The 19,719-nt window shown below is 51.9% G+C and overlaps 1 protein-coding gene across 1 annotated transcript; it reads left to right on the top strand.

Moving 5' to 3' along the window:
• Positions 1–318: 318 nt before the first annotated feature.
• On the top strand, positions 319–11,344 carry CIMIP2C (ciliary microtubule inner protein 2C). Its single transcript, XM_090280197.1, has 4 exons — positions 319–392; positions 8,040–8,313; positions 9,359–9,471; positions 11,189–11,344. The coding sequence occupies exons 1-4, from the start codon at positions 319–321 to the stop codon at positions 11,331–11,333; spliced, it is 606 nt and encodes a 201-aa protein (XP_090136323.1). The 3' UTR covers positions 11,334–11,344.
• The last annotated feature ends 8,375 nt before the right edge of the window (positions 11,345–19,719 follow it).

The following is a 19,719-nucleotide window of genomic DNA, read 5'->3' as shown; positions in this document are numbered from 1 at the left end:
AGCGTCACCACGCAGCGAAGCCAGAGGTGAGCCCGTTCCTGGATGTAAGAACGGAGCTTCGGTGGGAGCGGTGGTTTGCGGGGTCACCCAGTAGTGCACGTGGAGAATGGAGCATTTCCAGCGCGCGCCCCGCGGATGTGCTCCAGGAAGTAGGTTTTGGGGGGGGGGGCAGGGGGCAAGGGAGCGGGCAGGGGAACACAGAGGCGGCACTGCGGCAGTGACATTGCTAGGCGCGCGGTTGCCAGGTGACCCGGACTGTTGACCCTCCAGCGGAAAGCGCCAGAACGCAGGGCTCGCTGCGCGCTTGCAGCACCCACCATGGCCTCCCGCAGCGCGGGCACCCTACAGACCGAGTTCAATGCTGCCTACGTGCCCCCTGCCCTCATGCCCGGGTAAGGCCGCCGCGCACCTCTCTGAACCTGTGGGTCACAGCCGCTGGGGCACCTCTCCCTTTCCCCTCCCCCAAAACCCTCCTCTGTTGTCAAAATTCCGCCCCCGCGCCTCTGGGGTTTGAAGGAATCCGAGGTGCCAATTCTTCGGATGGCTGGGTGGTCTTCCCGGGGCTTGAGGGGAGGCTCTCCAGGTTCCCCTTGGTAGGAAGTCTGTCCCTAGCAGGGGCGGAATACACCCAGGCCATGATGAAGGGACATCCGGTGGATAAGGGCCGGGTTGGGGGCATCAAGGGAGACACCGTATGGGGCTGGTGTTTTCTGGGACACCCAGGCAGGAACTAGAAGGTGAGAGATCCCCGAAAAGTGAGCAGGCTTATCAGCCCCCGGCAAAGTTCCGGGCGCCTGAGACTCGTGCAACATGAGTATTTGTCGTTCCAAGAAGCTCAGGAGACCGGTGAGAGCCTGGGGGCGGGGCTCGAAACTCCGGTAAGACAGTGGTGTGCCCTGTCCTTCCTTGGGCCGGTTCTCCCGCAGACCTCACTGCGTCTTCTCAGTGTGCGGTGAAAGCTTCCCAGCCCCAGGGCTGCCCGGCCTTCAGCATTTCCCAATGCAGGGTCAAACCTACCTTTTCTTTCTCTGGATGTTTTTAGACTCTGGACATCTAAGATGCAAGTCCGATTGTTTCCTTCCTGTCCTTTCTCCCAAAATGTCTGAGATTTCCACTCCCAGCCTCCTCCCCAGGGTATAAGGTCATCTTACCTCTCCTCCTAGTCCTTAGGGGCACTGAGGGCAGGAGCTGGATACTGAGAAGCAACCCTCACAGTATCGGCACATGTGATATGAATGAGTGAGTGAATGAATGAATGAATGAATGAAATTAATGTCTTGAGAATTCTGCAGGCAGGCCTCCACGTGAGTGAAACAAACAAAAAATCGTATACTCTCCCCTGTGAACTGAGCAGGCTGATAAATGAGCACAAGAGTTCGCAATATACTTAGTATGAAGTTTGGGTTGTTTTGAATCAGGACAAGCAAGACATTTGCGGGGCTGTGGTATTAAAGTCATTTCTGCAGTAACCAGGGGCTGGTACTGCAGTTTTAATCCAGCCCACTGTGGGCAGGACCTTGGAGAGCTCAAAAGCTACTTGGGTTCCCATCAGACAAAGCTGATTGACCAGATCACGTCTTTTATTCTTTTATTCATTTAGGCGTTCATTTGAGAAAGACCTGTTGAGTGCTTAGAATATTCCAGGTGTTTTATTAAGACAAAAACAGGGTGGGGGCTTCCCTTGAGGGGTTCCCAGTCTGGGGTAAATATATATTATTTCAAATCCATCTTTGCAGTCTTGGATAGTGGTGCTTATACCACATTCTGGGTGTTTAGCATAAGTTTGATTTTATACAATGATTTTTTTCCTTAAGTCCCCCACAGTCTCCAGTTGGAACTTAGTCCTCCCCAATGGTGCTCCCACTCTATTTAGGTCTGTGTGAGGGGAGGGTGAGGGTGTGATTGTTTCAGAAACAATCTCTGGATGCTTTCCTGTTTACAGCATTTGTATGCAGGTCCCTTGAGCACTCTGTCCTGTGATCGATCTAGAAATTGTGATAACAAGTGGATTGTAAACCAGGCTCCAAGCCTGGACTGGGCTAGTTTGAGCAGCTGAGTATAGACCTGCTGCTTTCTTGGCTGGACCTTCCTGGGAGGGGCATCCTCTCCCTAAAGATCCCCATCCATGAGGGATGAATTGAGTGGCCTTATCATCCCAAATGCTACCTCATTGACAATTTTGTTAACTTAATAAAAGAATCCAAGAGTCCCCACCACACTTGGATAATTATTATTTTTGTGTGTCTTTTCAAACTTTAATCACAGGATTTTCAGTGCAATCCAGTCTCTTCTGACACTCCAATCATCCCCCTTACCAATTTTATTCATAAAGGCAGAGAATACCTAGAGTGGTAAGGGCCTCAGAGATCATGTCACCCAGCCCTCTCCTATTTCCAGTGCCATCACCGAGGTCCTGGGGGGACATGCCTGAACCCCAGGCTGGTGATGGAAGAGCTGCACTGTAACCAGGTCCCTGATGCCCTATAGCAGCACCATGAGCACCCATTTATGAGCACCTACTATATGACAGGCACTGTGCTGGGTTCTTTATAAACTTTTTATTAAAAACCCTTCACAACAACCTAGAAGAGAAATGAGCAACTTGCTTAAAGTCATGCAGCAAACTGCCTAGATAGGCCTTTGTAACTTCAACACCCCCTCTCCCCAACCCCGCCAACTGTTAGCCATTTCCCTTAGGTCGATCCCTGCACTGTTCAAGGCCTGATTGTAGGTACCACGGGAAACAGGATGTTGGTCTTCAGACTAGTTGCTCCCTCTCATCCCTGGCTGGTCCGGGTGGCACAGTCCTCAAGCACCTTGTCTCTGCCTGGCCTGTGTACCATCCCTGCAGTGAGCAGGGAACTCTTGGGTCAGAGTCCCTGGGACTGTACAAGCCTTTTAAAGGATGAGACTGGCCTAGTGACACTCTGTGCCTCCAGCTTGCAGGTCAGATCTGGGTGACATCTGTTCCCTTGCTCTGTCTCCCACCACACCTCACCAGGACCTCAGTGCAAACATGTGACCTGCCATTGTGCATTCATTCATGCCCAGACTGCTTCTGCCCCTGATGACCACAGCTCCCACCCAGGAGGGAGGGCAGGAGGACTTGCACCCCAGCCCCTCCCTCCATCTGTCTGGAGTGACAGCTGGGCCCATATCTGCCACTAAGCTGGGCCCGGACCTGAGGGGCCTCTGGACCCTGAACTCAGTCCATTCCACACTTGCCATTGTTAAGAGGGTGGTCCCAGAAGGTGGCTGTGCCCCTGTCCCTGGAATCCCCATACATCAGATGGGCAAACGCAGTGCTGTGCTGGTAAATGTTTAACAACCCGATCTCTGGGGAGAAAGAGCCTTGATTTGTAGCATCATTCATGTCTGTGCTATAAATACTCCTGCCACAGCTGATGTCAAGTTATCAATACGATGCACTAAACACAGAGTTGGGGAGAGAGATGCAGCAACGTGGCACCACACAAAAAAATCCCACCATACAGATATAATTAACAGAAAGTACCTCAAGAACATGGACAACAGTGAAATGTATAAAATAACTAGAACATGATGAGTGCTGAGAATTTATTAACCTTTGTTTTTAATATTTCTTTTATATTAACTTTATATAGTTTAATTTTTAATACCAGCTTGTTTAACAGCAGATTTGCAAATATCCTGAGAATTTAGCAGCCGGCTCTCTTGAGCCTCTGTGAGCCGATATAAGCCACCCCTGGCACCCCTCTGCCTGGTCCTGACGACTTCAGGCCTGAGACCTCACCTCTCAGAGTGAGAACAGGGAGGGCCAGGTGAGGGGGAGGGAGGATTTGGCAGCTGTGTTTCCGAAGCCCCTTTCATTTCAGCCCAGGCTCTGGCTCTGGAGGTGCAGCCCTGAAGACAGGCCAGTGCATCCTGGGGTGTGAAAGGCTCTCTGTTCGGGAGGATGCAGGAGGCCCTGGGTGTCCAGATAGGAAACTGATGCCTCTCACACAACCCTGAGGAACTGGGGAGCCTTCCTAAAAAACAGGGGTCACAGGCCCTGGAGACCTGGGCTTTGGAACAGGGACCCTCCTTCTCTCCAGAAGAATCACCATGCCTTAAAAGTGTGCCTCCATTTGTCAGTTCACTTCAGCGATATTTACAGAGTGCCATCTACTGAGTGCCAGGCATGGCGAGGAGGGAGATGGGAGGAGACACAGCCCTGTCTCCCCACGGAGTTTACACTTCCAAAGGAAAGACTATGCTAAGGCCCCAGGGAATCACGACGCAGCAGAGCATGAACTGAGAAGTAAGAGAGAACACAAAGAGCAAAAACAGTTCCGCGGCAGGGACAGCCTCAGTCCCTGGGGCAGGTCAGAAGAGGCTCCATACAAAGAGGGCGTTAGACGTGCTCCTGGAAGGATGGATGAGATCAGTGGAGGCAGAAGAGGAGAAAGGCATCTTCTGGATGGAGGAGTGGCCTGAGGAAAGCATGGGGCGGGGGTGTCAGCAGGATATACGTCCACAGTGGCAAGAGGCCCGTTTGGCTGCAGCGGAAGAGCGACGGCATGAAAGGGGGTGATGAGACTGGAAAGACCTTCCGCAGAGGGTGGTGTCAAGTGGGGCCTTGAGCGCCTGGCTCAGTTTGTTCTTGATTTCGTAGGCGATGGGCAGCCTTGGAAGATTTTGCCCAGGGGAAGAATCTGATTGGAACGGTACACAGCAGGCGGTGTTGTGGGGAAGAGGGCGCCTGTGGGATGAGGACATGCTAAATAGTAACAAGTTAATTAGTTAATAGGGCTGCTCATGGGAACCCCAATGGCTCATGGTAATTAATTTTCATGTTAGCCAACCAGTGCTAGTAAATGGCAGGGAGGGACTGCTCCCAAAGCGTCCAGTAACCAACCACAGCGGACTTCTGGATGCATGTGTGATCATTGCCCAGGGGCCAGTTAAGCGCTGTCTCCTAGCTCATGTGGTGTGCATATGGGAGAGGACACAGGAGCGGTGAAGGGGTCAAGGAGGAGGTGTGGTGGCACCACAGGGACTGTCTGATGCCCAGTCGTGAGACCTGCCATCCTTCTGTTCCCCTCCATGTGACCTGCCACATGACCAACAAAACGGGCCTTTGGAAGGCTCTCCAGTGGGACTGCATGGGGTCGTGCTCAAGGCACACAGATGCAAGTGCACACAAGGGACACAGCCCTTGGTAGCCAAGGCGTATCCACTGAGTGCCAAATAAACGTGAACATTTGCATGTGCATGCACATGCCCTTCCCTGAGCTGCAACTCCTGAACGGAGCCTGGAATCCAGGCAGAACCCTAGGAGGATGCGGAGGAGAGGGCTTCTATTCTATCGGAATGCAAATACCTTGGCATTCAGAGAAGGTGGAGAAGCGGGGAGCAGAGGAGGAGTACACAGAGAGCCTGGGGGTGGTGAAGAGAAGAATCACAAGAACACGTCACATTTCTATAGCTACTTTCTTCGTAGGAGCACAAATGTCCCTGTGGGTGGGACGCTTTGTGACAGAGACAAGCCCCTTTGGAAACAGTTCCAGGACATGATGCCCCCAGGTTTCTGGGCTTTTGCCTCTTCCAGTGAACATGTATTGAACACTTGTCATGTATCAGGTGCTGGGGAAAAAAGAGAACACAGATTGGCAGAGGAAATGAACGAATGTGGATTTGTGTGAATGCAGGATAATCCTGGGAGGCAGAGATACTGGTAGGGGCATGCGGCCAGAGAAGATGCAGAGAGCCTGGCTCTGGGAGTAAGTGGGACGGGCTCCGAGGGGCAGGAGGAGGTAGGCACCGCAGGAGAAGAAATGCATGTGAAGGCTTGGAGGCCTCGCAGGCACGTGGAGCTCCGGAGTAACATTCCTGAGCACAGGGCGCCTGTCGTGACGTGGTAAGAGAGCAGTGAGCCTTGGTGATCTGGCATTGCTGCGGACGACAGGCTGGAAGGAATGGAACTTGCTCTAGGACACTAGTTAGGAGAGGCGGGACTGCCCAGGTGAGCAAAGAGGAAGGCTTGTAGCAGTGGGATGGAGGAGGACCACAGACGGAGGACCGTGGGACTGAGGAGGACTGTGGGAGAGTCACTGACAAGGGAGCACAAGCAAGACTCAGGGACAGGTTGGGTACAGGGGACAGCGGGGTGATTCCTGGGTTCTGGTGGAGTCTGGTGGAGAAGGATGGCCTTCACCACAACAAGAATATCCAGAAGGAGGAGCAGGCCAGTTTCAGTCATTCTGAGTGCAGAGTCTGTGGGCGGTCTCTGGGTGGACAGCTGTGTGTGCGGATCTTAGCCAGGAGGAGGGCTGGGCCAGACACACACAGATCTGGGTGACCTTCACGTGGGAAGTCTAACATCATGAGCTCCCACCGAGGGATGGGTCTCTGAAAAGAGAAGAGAACTCTGGGGTAACACTAGCACCTAGAAGATGAGCAGGGAAGAGAGCCAGGCCCTGGTCTGTCCCCCCACACTGGGGTTCTCCTCAAAGCCTCACCCAATGGAAACTCCTTCATGGAGCTCCACCAACCCCCCACCCCGTGGGAATAGGCCTTCCTCCTTAACAGCATCAGAGCCTTGACTGTCAGCACAGCCCCTGCAAACATGCCCATGATTCAATAAACGGTGAGGGGGAAGGCTCAGGGAAGGAGGGCTGAGCTGTGTGTGGACTTCGCAATTCCCTATTGACCTAGCATTGTGCTAGCACACAGTAGGTTCCCAATAAAGTAACTCTTAATGTCATCTGACTCTTAAAAAAGAAGAAGACACATGTACAGAGAAGAAGGCAACAACCCCCACACCCCCTTGATCCAAACACCTAAAATTCACCAAAGTTGGTATCCGGTGAACTTCAGTCGAGGTTTCTCTTTATGTGTATCGTCAGATAAAAGGCGAGATGGACGGGCAGTTGGGTACAAAGGTAGACAAAGCAATTTTACAAAAACATGACCACACTGTATTTGCAACTTGAGTGTGAAAAGCGTGAAATTTAATCTTAGTAGGATTAACCGGAGAGAAGAATACTGAAGGGCTAGACTCGAGATGAATGCTAATTCATCACAGGAGATATTAGTTCCTAAAAGATCCATCTGAGAGAGAGAGAGAGAGAGAGAGAGAGAGAGAGAGAGAGAGAGAGAGAGAGAGAGAGAGAGAGAGAGAGAGAAACTATAAAAACCATCACAGGGTTAGAGTCATTATGCTGTGTGTGTACATATGTGTGTGTGTTTAGATGTTTCAGTTTTCGATGCCATGGGTTGACTCTACTTTAGAAATTCTCCACCCACTCCCCAATTTTTGTTGTTTAAACTATTTTTTACTTTACCAGGTTTCATATCACTTACATTCTGTTCTGCAACCAGCCTTCCCCTCGTTGCTCTTCCTAGTTTTGTACTTAAATAGATTTGAAGCTAACCACCAGTCATTCTAACAGTTTCTACATTACTGTTTTCTTTCGCATCACCTCTTTGTTGGTGGGATTCTGCTACTTTCCTGAAGAGGCCAAGGATGCTTTATTTCCTGAGTTCTTTCATGCTGGAAAAGGACTGGCAGCTGCCTTTACACCTGAAGGCGCACTTGGCCAGTTTGATATTCTAAAGTCATGTTCTCTTCCGTACAGAATGTTGTCGATAACCTTTCTTTAGTTCTCATCCTGTCACCTTATTACCTCTTTGCTGGGGTTTGGCAGGACCCAGTGACCAGCACCTCTTTCATTCCCCATGTTCTGAACCACCTGAGGACTGAGATGCAGGAGTGACCGCTGATGCTCGGGGAGGAGGCTGACACTGAGCCCAGCACGAGTCAGCAGGGCTGGACTGGGGCGGGCTTTCATCACTCAAGGCTCTGATCTGGAGATGTGACCATCCTGGAGGTCCACGGTCTCTTTTGCTTGTCCTCCCCCCAGAGACCTGAGTGGGGCAGTGAGCCTTAGGAAGTCTCTCGAGGCTCAGAGGTGACCCACGGGGACAGTGGCCTCACCCCCAGGTTTTAAGGCCTCCTGTGGAGGTGGCCCTGGAGCCCTTCCCTGACCTCTCCCTCCCCTCCCCCACTGCTGTCACAGGTACAAAGGCCATGTTCCAGGTGTGGCCTTCTCCTTTGGCTCCACCTATGGCACCACCACACTCAAGTACTTCCAGGACCACCGCAACGCGGCCATGGAGAAGAGCCACACTCCCTTCAGCAAAGGCGGCCACTTCCCGACCATCTTCTCCCCGAACCGCAACCTCGAGCTGAGTAACTGCTCCCACACACAGGCCTGCTGGCTGCACAAGCCCAGCTACACCCGCTTCAACTTAGACAGTGACCGCTCCACCGAACTCACCCGCTTCTACCAGGTGGGCCGGGGCCAGGGGAGACCTCTCACCCCCAGGATGCCTCTGTTTGCTCTTACAGAGCCCTGAGCCAGCAGGGCATCCAGTGAACTTGGCTGGGGCAGTGGGGAGTGGGCTAGGACTCTGCTTCTTGGATCACCCCTCATCCAGGGCCTCCCGTTACTCTTGTCCCTGCTCCCCATGGCTGGGAGAGCTAGAGCCTTTGGGATGTTCTGCCTTCACCTCTGCCCTGTGGCCTCTCGGTCCTGTGGACCCTTACTTACCTCCTGCCTGAGTAAAATGCCGCAAATTCACCCCCAGGATGAAACACACAGCCACAGAGGGCCCACTAAGTCCCCACCCGGCTCCAGCCCCAAGTCTGCTCTCAGCGGTACTTGCCCACCTGGAGCCAGGTGCCTACCAGACACCTCCTGCTCCACAGGCCTCTGAGGATGTGCCCCAAGTCGACCCCAGCCCCAAACTGGACCCTGACTGCCCTAGAGGCAAATGGAGGGGACCTGCCCAGACCCCAGTGTTCTTATTCTGCTCCCCTGGCCAGATGCATCCCAGCCACCACAGGGGCTCAACTACCTTAGTGGGGGCCAGGGCCTTTCTCCACTTGGTCCTGGAAACCTCACTGTCTCCCTCACTTGCAAACACCCCTCCAGGCTGACCAAGGACATGGGAGCACAGGGGGGTCCAGGGAGAGGACCAGGTTGATGCTGTCAGATCTGGCGAGCTGTGGGCCCAGCTCAGCGGGCCTGGGAAGGCCTTTGCTCTCCATCTTGGCTCTCGCACAGAGTGCGTTCTGTCCTTGAGGCAGGGAACGGGAGAAAGGAACACACGGAGCTCCCTTCGCCTCCTGCTGAGCTGGGCCTCATGTGTCTTACCTCTGCTGGTCACTTGTCTCATTCACTCTCCATAGCAAAGCTGGTGTGAGGCATGCCTTTATCCCCATCAGACAGGTGAGAAGCCAGGCTCAGAGAGGTCACCCACCCGGGGACTGCAGGTGCCCAAGGTCACTCCTGCACAGTAACAAACTGCCATCTCTTCCTTGGTTAAACTGTAGCTGGCACAGCAGCATCGAAAGTACTATCAAGATAAGACAGGCATGGTGCCCCGGGTCCCCTACTTCGTGCTGCCTGTGAGGGAGGGAGACCAATACCCCATCCCCACCGACCTGTGAGTACCTGCTTTTCCTCCATCCATACACTTAACAAACATGTGTACACAGGGCACCTGTGCTCAGCCAGGCATGCAGGCACCCAGACTGAGAAATGAGTTAAGATCTTGCCCTAAAGAGCTTTTGCTCTAAAGGATAACAGCTACAGAGCTAGGTGGTCATGGTTCTGGAAGCTTCAGGATGCCAGGAAACTGAATGGGCTGAACCAGGAAGAGCATTTTCCTAGCCAGATACAAACCCCATAACTTTTGCTAGGCTCAATCTGTAGGATTCTTCCCTTGCCAAGACACTTGTCCAAACTCCACCGAGTTTGCTCTGAGCAGCAAAGAGCTGCTGCCCTCTGGTGGACGTGGAGGACACTACACAGAACAGGTGATTGGTGCCCCTAACCCCAACCAGACTTGGGAAATGTTTTCCTAGATATTTGAAAATAGCTTTCAAAGTCCAGTTGCCATCTGACAAAATATGAAAGGTTCGCAATGCCTACATCTGACTGCTTTTATCCAAGAGGGCTTTCTTTTCCCCAGGGAAGGCCAGGTCTGCCCTGCAAGATGACCCAGGCACATGGTTTCCTTACTTTCCCTCCTGATGTCCAGGCAGAGAGATCAGAAGTCTGTGCTGTCAAGGTGTCATGTGGGGTCGGGGGCATCAGGAGGTCAGTGGGCAGATCTTGGGTTTCCATCTCCATGCTGACCCCTTGCTTGCCTCAAGAGCCCCGAGCCTCACCATCTTCATTGTTGATAAAGCAGCAACCCTTTCCATAGAGTTTAATGATTCTTTTAAAGAAACAGATTTGACTGCCTCTATAGGTTCCCCTCTGCGAGATAGATGAGCCCATATTATAAATAGGAAAACAGGCTTAGCGATAGCCTCAGAAATTTGTGCCAGGTGGCAAGTCTGGTTGGAGGTAGAACTTGGAGGAACCCAGGTCTCCTGGTGCCAACTCCAGGACCCTGGGCTAGCCAACCCAACCCCCCGGGTGGTTCTGAGTCAGTCCAAAGCTGGAGACCGTGTGGGGTTTTTCCTGGGGTCAGATCTCCTCTTGAAACCACTCTGGGCAGGGTTTGCAACTCCCACAGCTGTGGGGAGCCTAGGACACCCCAGCTTTGTTTCTTCTCCAAACTGGCGTCCTGTGCTGTGCTGATGGCTTCGTGTCCAATGCAGAGGGCCAGCCAGGTGGTTGGGAGTAAGAGGGTCACTGCCTGCAGTCAGCCCTTTCCTTGATGGCCTTTGTGGCCTGGGGCATGTTCCTGCCCTTCCCTGAGTTTCATCACCATCACCATCATCACCATCATCACCATCACCATCACCATCCACTACCATCATCATTTCTTATAACATTGGTTAAGTGTTTGGTCCTTGTCCAGCATTATGTTAAGTGCTTTATATGCATTACTCCATTTACACCTCGACACAAAGCTAAGAGGGAGGTACCAACATCAGTTCATTTGATATGTGTACACTTCTAGCAGGAGTTGCGCCAGAATCCATTCCAGGCCTGTCTGACACCCATGTCCTCACTCTTAACCACTCTACTCTTGTGCAAATATAAGTTGTGTAAAGTGCAGCTTGACTTATCAGATGTTAAGTTGATGAGCAGCCAGCAGGGTGAGGGTCAACATGGGCTAGGTAATGGGTAGGTGGGCCTGTGGTTGGGCATTTTTCACCCTCCCTCCCCAGGACACTGCCTAACGCTGACTCCATCCTCATCCCCAGGCCTCCTCTGAGCTCGAAGGATAAGTGGCACCTTTTAAGAGTATCCCCCGATAACCTGAAGACCTACCAGACGTTCCCCTCAGGGAAGAGGGTCTCCTCACAGGAACGGCAGAAGAGAGACTCCTATTTTGAGTTCAGAGCATGATGCCTGAGAGCCCCAGCCTTAAACAAGTTTGGCTCTTTGGAATAAAGTCTTTAGCTGTGACTACCCCCCACTCCTTTCCTCTGACCTCCAGGAGCATTTGGCCACAGCAGGACAGCATCTGAGGGTCACATAGCACTATGTCTTAAGGACTGTGGAAAGCTTATCCCAAGGGGTTCAAGCCAAGAAAAAGTAGTGCCTGGAGACCTGCTTACCCACCTCTCCCCCTGACATGAAGGAGGTAGAACTAAGGACTGTAGGGCTCCTGAGTGTTGGTGGCAGGTCACTCAGGTACAGGGATACCTTCCGCTGCTATAATCGAGGAAGCCCTATTATCCCATGGCTGCGAATGAGGGTGAATTGATGCCAGACAGTTGCACCGGGTGTCATATGCAAAGGAATTCCTATTTGGGCCCTGGTTCAGCATTACTTATCCACACACTAACCTATGACAGAAGTGATGCTATTGATAGACACTGAGGCTTAGAGAAGCTGCCCAAATTCACACAGCTTGGAAATGACACAGCTAAGATTCGAACCCAGGTCTTTCTGACCCCAAGCCCTAGTTGTGGTCCATAAGGAGACTGGAGTGCAGGGCTGATGCAGCCCTTTGGATCCCAAAGGACCCCCTGGTGTCCCAGAGAAGCAGCGCACCTTCCTGCATTCTGCCCAGACTGGCATGGACACAACGATTTGCCATCTACCCTGGGACTGTTTCTAGAAGGGGACAGGAGGGAGTGACCCAGGACTAAGCCACTCCTCAAGGAATCTCTGTTTCAGGAGCCTCTAGGCCTGATGTGAACACTGGAAACAGGTTCAGAGGTCATGTGCTTGAGATGGCCTGGGATAGCTGGTCTGGAGTGTCTGCTCTCACCAGGCTGCTGCTTCCACCTCCTGGGAGGCCTCTTGCCTGGGACAGGGGACAGGATGCTGGTGACAGCTCCTCAGTGGGCCGGATCTGGGAAGGGGACCACAGGCCAGCGGAGTCCTCCAACATTCCAGCGTCTCCTGGATTTGATCCAGGGACTCCATCCAGCGATGGAGCCCTTATTCCACTTGAATGGCGGAGTTAGGACCTACAGGCAAGGGGACCACCGAAGTACAGAGGGTGGAAACAGCCCTTCCCCCAGGAGCCAGCATTTAGACCCCTCCCCCCAGGACAGTGTAAGTAAGAAAAACCATGTTCCCACTGGATAGGCATCTGATAGCTCTCAGAGACCCACAGAAGGGGCTTCTCCTGGGTCCCAGAGTCCCTGACCAGCTGGACCCCAAAGAGTTTCTGTGGGAGCCAAATTCCTTCTAGGGCTTGGCCAAATAGCAAAGCAAATAAGCCCTGATTTCTGGTCATACACTGTCACGTCCCAAGGGCCTGGGGGTGCCAAGAGGGCCGAGATGGAATGACTGCTATGAGCACTTCTCTGTACAGGCTGCACAGAGAGATTTGAGAAAAGCTGCAGGGCTGGGGGGCAGTGGGCTCCAGTGAAGGGAGGGAAGGATGTATCTCTTCCTAGTGAATTGCATCCCATTTGGCCGGGTCCCTGCTGTGGTGAAGGCTGGGTTTTGAAGCCTGCCCTCAAAAAGATCGGCCATTCCAGCTTGCTTGGCATCATCAGCAAACTTAAGCCCTGGAACAAGCAGTTCTTAATAAAAACAAAAACAAAAACAATACAAAACAAAAAACTTCTATGTGACCCTGCATTAAAATATGATGAACTGATGGGCAAAGAGAAGGCTTTTCTTTTGCTTTATTAAATAAACAATATTCTATAAGTGAGGGAGGAACAGGAATAAAGTCATACTTCTAATTTGAGTGTCCTACAGCCTGGAAGGGAGGGATTCCAAGTTCCAGCGGTCCCCTTGAAGTCACCAGAGCAGGTATTCCTGGCCACCTCAGCATCCCCAGAAGTGAATTCGAAAGGAGCTGAAAGGACCCATGAGCCACTTGGAGCCTGCATGTCTAACACACCCTCTGACCTCTTATGTTCCTTTTTCTGAGTATTAGCCAATTTGCAGCTCTTCCAAGCCAACCAGAACCTTCTTTAAGCAACTTTTGGCACCACTGGAATGAACCTTGTGTGGTTGGAACCCATGGAAAGAAATGAGATTCAGAGAAAAAGGAAGGGCAGGATTCTGGCCTCGATTTTGTGGTGGGCTGTTATGAAATAGGAATTACCCTTGGTTCGGGTGGTCCTAAATGCAGACCCTCTTACAGAGAGAGTCTGCCCAAGCCACAGCTCCCTGCAGCCACGTTGGAATGAAGCCCTCTCCTCCTCCCAAGTGGTTAGAAGAGGCGTGGTCACCTGACCTAAGCTGGGCCAATCAGATTCTCTCTCTGCAAATTTGGGGTTCCCACATCACTTCTTGGCCTTTTGGCTAAGATCAAGTGTAAATCTGGAGTCTCAGCTGAAGGACATTACTTAGGAGTCAGTGGGTCATTTGAGGTCAAGGAGATGTGAACTTGGCCACTGCGGGGAGGCCACATTTGGCCCATGTCTGACAGGGTGGGGATTGCTGGCTTGCACGAGGAGCTGAGGACAGAGTTGCTGAGGACAGAGGTGGAGACTGTGCACAGCGGCATCCTGGGTTTCTGACCAGTGCTCTCTGAGGTCCAGGCATCTTTGCTCTATGTTGATTGGCTTGTTAAATCATTTAGAGTGGGCATTCTTTCTTGCCACCAAAACCCCCCACACTATGAGACCAAGGGCAGAACAGGGCCCAGGAGTAGCAGACAAGGCAAAGAGAAGCCAGCTCAACGCTGCAGGGGTCTCTAACAGGCTATCTCGGGCTTGGTGCCTGGAGGGCTCCAAACAAATATGGAAGCAGTCAGTTACCTTGAGGGTGTTTGGACCAGACAAGACCATTAAAGCCCCTTTCTGACCGAAACCATGTTTGAAAATGCTCAAGTTCCTCTCTGAGTTCTACCACCAGCATCTCCACACCCCTCTGCACACCCCCTAACTCCTAGTGACCCCTGGAGGTAGTTGGGGGAAGGGAGAGGACCAGCAGGTGCACTGACTGTAGAGGGGCAGCACCTGAAGTCTGGAACACGCGCATCATTTGCAAAGCCTGGGCTGCAATCCTCCCCTTGCCTTTTCAAACACTACACCTTGACTCTAGGTTATCTCATTTCTCAGAAGCTCCAGTTTTGTTGATTCTAAAGAATCTGCAAAGTGCCTTGGAAACTCACAACCCCCTTGGGAAGACAGAGGTGCCCCATTAGCTGAGAGGAGACTGGGGGGCCCTTCCTGTCCCCACTATGCTGGGCATATGCCCACGTCCATCCCCGCTCCAGAACACCTTACTTCATGAAGTCTGGAGCCTTGGCCATCGCATGTTCAAACTCTGAGAAAGACAGCATGTTGTCATTGTCCAGATCTGACTCATTCAGGACCTGGCCAGGGTGCGGATGGAGCAGAGAGCAGAGAGGAGTCAGCATGAGAGCGTGAGAGGGGGGCTCAAGGGAAGGGGAGAAATACTGCACGCTGAGGCTTCCTGCCAGATGCGTAACACACATCCCAGAGTCCCCGGACCCGCTGTGAGGAGGGGTTCTCCCCCACCCCATACAGGGACACAGAAGTGCAGAGAAACGAGGTCATGGGCACTGCAGTCCAGGGCCTTGTGCACTGGTCTCATCATGGGAAGGGCCCTCTAGGTGCCCCCAGCATAAACTTGGCAGTGGGAACGGGTGCAGGGTGAACAGGGTGATACTCCACCACCACTCACTTCTGTCCCCTGGTCACAGGCAGGTGCCCTGAACTGCAAGGGGCCCAGTCGGGTCGAGGAGGCAGCAATGACCCTTCATGGGGTTAGCTTTGCTTCTAGTTCCCATCCAGGCCTAAAGCCCTCGCAGCTTCTAGTGGTCTTAGGACAAAGGGATCCGTGCCCTACTGGGTTCGCGAGGTTGTCTTCCTCTCTGGTCACACCTTGGGCTGTCATGCCAGGACCCCTGGCCATAAAGTTAAGCTGGGATAATGTAGGAAAGGGGATGATGTGATGTATTCATTTGCTGCCAAGCTGCTGTCGGGCCACCTGCTGGCAGTGTTGGTGAAAGCAACCCTTGGAGTGGGTGGCTGGCACCCTGCTCTGGGGACCCTGGAAGGGAGTCATGGGAGGAAGTCCTGATCCTAGAGGAAGGACAGAAAGTTGGGGGGCAGTGGCCTCCAGCCACATGCCCATTCCTCAGGGCACCTCCCTGCCTGCCGACTGGGGCTTTGGGTGATGGCCTGTCCCGGCCCAGCTCATGCAGCCCCGGGCACGCACGTGGTTTGTGAGGTCGGTCAGCAGGTCCTCTGACACGTCATCACTGTTGAGCAGTCGGAGGACAATCTTCTGCAGGTCCTCCTCATCGATGAAGCCATTCTCATTAAAATCTGCAAAGAGGAGGCAGGGCCTGAGAGGAAGGACCCCACAGACTCCCGTCAGCCTGTGAGATGACCTGAAGAGCCCAGCTGTCCCCAGTGGGCCTAGAACCTGGCACTCAGGGAGCCTGGGCAGGCCCAGGGGTGGGTGGGTGCCACAGCAGCAGGGATGGCTGCAGTTGAAGGTGGTGCCTAATAACACGATAAACAAGAAGCATTGACTCAGTGTGCACCTGTTCAAATTTGTCCTGAGAGTTTCACCTCATTTAAGTCACTGAATCTTCCCCATCAACCTTTTACTCGTCTCACTTTACCAAAGGAAAATGGAGGCACAGAGGTGTTATTCATGCTGCCAGTACATGGAAACGCAGGGATTCAGACCCGGCTCAGCTGGTCCCCGAGTCCTGTGTCAGCCACTGTACTGTGGAAACATTGATCACAGAACTCAAGCCAGCAGGTCTTTGGGTGGCTAGGAGTGGGCAGCAGGGACGAGCGGGAGGAAGGCTGGATTTGGAGCTGAGGACAAAGGCACAAACACCTGCTCCTGTCACCCTGCGTCAGCAGCAGAGATGTACCAGGCTGGTTCTTGCCCACAGGACCTCTCAGGCTGGGGGTGAAGGGGAGATCGTCTGGCACCCAAGGAGCCTGGCTCTCGGAAGAGAGGGACAGGCACTTCAAAGACTCCTGATCCAGATGGGCAACTTCATGTCTAGTTGGGGTTGGGGATGCAAATGAGGGAGACTTCTTGGAGGAGGAGACATCAGAGAAGCAGTCAAGAGCTTGGGCCTGCAGAGATGGTGAACGGAGAAGCTGTCAGAGTGTCAAGATCAGCGTCAGAGAAGGAACAGCACCGGGGTGGTCAGGCCAGTGTGAGAGGAACAACCTTGGAAGAAGGTCAGAGGTTAGGTCTGGAAGGTGGGCTGAACGTCAAAGGTCCTTGAATGCCAGAATGAGGCAGCCCCGCCCAGGACACCCAACACAGTCCCTAAACCACTCACCAGCCAGGCAGTAAGTTCAGTAAGCTTAAGAAAGTACAATTACCACCATGACAAACACAGGTGTACCAGGCAATGGTTTAAGCTCTTTATATTTCACTGCATTTCATCCTCATAAAACAGATAGAGAAACTGAGGCACACAGAGATAAAATAACCACACCTACTTTCTTAATCTCGTTCAACCTCTTGCTTTTAAATATCCCTGAATTCATAGCTTCAGTCTGGGCTTCTCCCTGAACTCCAGGTGCATATATTTCCACCTGCCTTCCTGCCCTCTTTATGTGGTCTCGTAGGTCCCTCCAATTCCACTTGTTCAAACCCAGACTCCTCATAGGCCCCCCTTGCCCTGCCCCCACACTGGCTGCGCACACGGCTGCGCCCTTCTCGGTAAATGGACAGCTCTGCTCTTCTAGTCGCTTGCCAATAACCTTGGAGTTTTCCATCCTTTCCCCACAGTAAATCTTCCCAGCTCCACCTTCAAAGAACAGCAAACTCAACCTCTTGTCCAGTCACCCCCTGGTCCAGCCACCATCACCTCTCTGTAGGACTATAGTAGCAGTCCCCTAGTTTCCCTACCCTTGGCTGCCTCCTTCAGTCTATTCTCATCTCAGCAGCCAGTGGCTCTATGACTGGTTCTTCAGTACTCCCTTGGCCCTTCTTCTTACAGCCTCTGTCTCAGCCAGAGGAAAGCCCAGGTCCTGCCAGCAGCCCCCAAGGGCTGCGCTGCCCTCACTCCACCTGCCTGCCATTCCCATAACGGGAGGGCCAGGCAGGCCCCCGCCTCAGGGTCAATCCCCTCCCTGTAGCACTCCCTCACAGATATCTGGAGTCTTCATTCCAATGCCAGCTTCTCTCTCCAGGGCGCTACCCAGACCCCCGTCTACAATTGCACTTCCTACCCTTTTTCCTGCTTTATTTTTCTCCCAACATTGAACACTGCTTAACACACCATGTTTCACCTACTGGCTTGTATATTTCCCTCCACCAGAATGTAAATTCCACAGGGACAGAAAGTTTGTCTTTTGGTCACTACTGTACCCTCAGCTCCTAGAACAGTGTCTAGAACAGAATAGGTGAGTAAGTAAATGAGTGAACTACCCAAGGTCACACTTCGGTAAACGATGGAGACAAGACTCAACCCAGGCAGTCTGACCATATGGGCAGTCTCTGCTCTTAACCACTCATAACCGTTATTGTAATAAAGTGCCCAATTTTTATCTGGGCATGTGAACATCCACAGCCAGCACTGTATTTCCCAGTCTCCCCAGCAGCTAGATGTGGCCACGTGACTGAGTTATGGCCAATGATATGCAAAGAGAAGAGGCACTATCAACTTTTGGAAATGTCTTTAAAGAGAAGGCGTAGCCCTTGTAACAATGAGGTGACTTTGGGAATGGAGACTGAAGCAACAAAATAGGAGGAATCTGGGTCCCCAACATTGCACTACCATGATGGGCAACTGCCTCTGTAATTCTCCATGTTAGAGAAAAAAACATTAACTGCCAGAGGACTTGGAAGCTATATGCATAAGCCACTCGGGTCCCTGTAATTTGCCACCACACTTAATCCCAATTCATTGTCTGAGCCTCATCTGTGAAATGGGCAATGGCAATACCTCCACATGGTTTTTGTGATGATTAAATAAGAAAATACACAAAAACCAGCTGGCATGGGGTTTGGAACATAGAAGATGCTTATTAGATATAATAGAGGCTCAATTCTCTGTCACTTGATGACTCTTAAATACAAAAATGCAAACGTTAGAAACTGTGTAATATACTTCTGGCCAAGATGGAAGCCTAGATAGAAACACTGCGTCTCCCTCCACACCTAAGAAGGAATACAACTACCTCAAAACTAGAGCCAACCAGAAGTTCCAGAAAACAGAGCTGTATGGAAGTCCAACAAATAAAAATATAAACAAAAAATACTCATCCAAACAGGTAGGAGGGGCAGAGGTGGGGCGGAGAGAACGTGGTGTGATGGCAGCAGCAGTGGCAGGCCAGCGGAAAGTGCAGTCAAACATTTTTAAAAGTCAAGAGGGACACCTGGGGAGCGCTCCCAGCAACAGACTAGACCACACAGCTCATGGTTCCAGTCCCAGGAGAAATAAAGCCCCATTGCTTCTGACTGTGCAAACCAGTGGGGGTTGGGGCAGAGGCAGAAACTGCCAGTCTCTCAGTAGAGTCCGCTTGTTTAAAGGGCCCCCATGGTCCTAGAACACCTGCAGACCTACCCACTCTGGGAACAATGGCCAGGGCAACAGCTAGAGAGGCACAGTCCCATATGGAAGTGGGAGAAGTGGAAAAGGGGTGAGCACTAAGCAAGTAGCATTGTTCCCTCTCAGACCCCTCCCCCCCCACAGTACCTGTACTGACGACTACCTAAGGCTCCACCCCTTTACAACATAACAGGTGCGACAGCCCTACCTAAGACACAGAGGCAAACAAACACAGGAGCCTGTCAAGATGAGGAGACAGAGAAGTATGGCCCAAAAGAGGGAATGGAACAAGGTTTCAATGGGAAAACTAAGTGACGAGGAGATCGCCAACCTAACAAAGGAGGAGAAAGACAACCTAACATATGAGGAGTTCAAGACACTGGTGATAAAGATGCTCACAAACTTGACAGATATGCTTAAGTATGGCAAATGCATTAGGGAAGAAGTGAAGGCTATGTTAAATGAAACAACAACAACAAAAAAAAATCCACACTAAAACAATGGTGAAGAGAAGGAAACCAGGGTTCAAATCAATGATTTGGAACATAAGGAAGAAAAAAACAGTCAACCAGTGCAGAATGAGGAAAGAAGAACTGAAAAAAAGTAGAAGCTTAGGAACCTCTGGGACAACTTTAAACATGCCAACATTGGAATCATAGGGGTGCCAGAAGGAGAAGAGGAAGAGCAAGAAGTTGAAAGCTATCTGAAAAATTAATGAAAGAAAACTTCCCAAATTTGGCAAAGGAAATAGACATACCAGTCCAGGAAGCACAGAGAGTCCTAAACAAGCTAGACCCAAAGAGGACCACACCA

Source organism: Furipterus horrens, unplaced genomic scaffold (genome assembly GCF_987537825.1).
Source record: "Furipterus horrens unplaced genomic scaffold, mFurHor1.1.pri manual_scaffold_6, whole genome shotgun sequence".
Taxonomy (NCBI): Eukaryota; Metazoa; Chordata; class Mammalia; order Chiroptera; family Furipteridae; genus Furipterus; species Furipterus horrens.
This window is presented reverse-complemented; position numbering and strand designations above follow the sequence as displayed.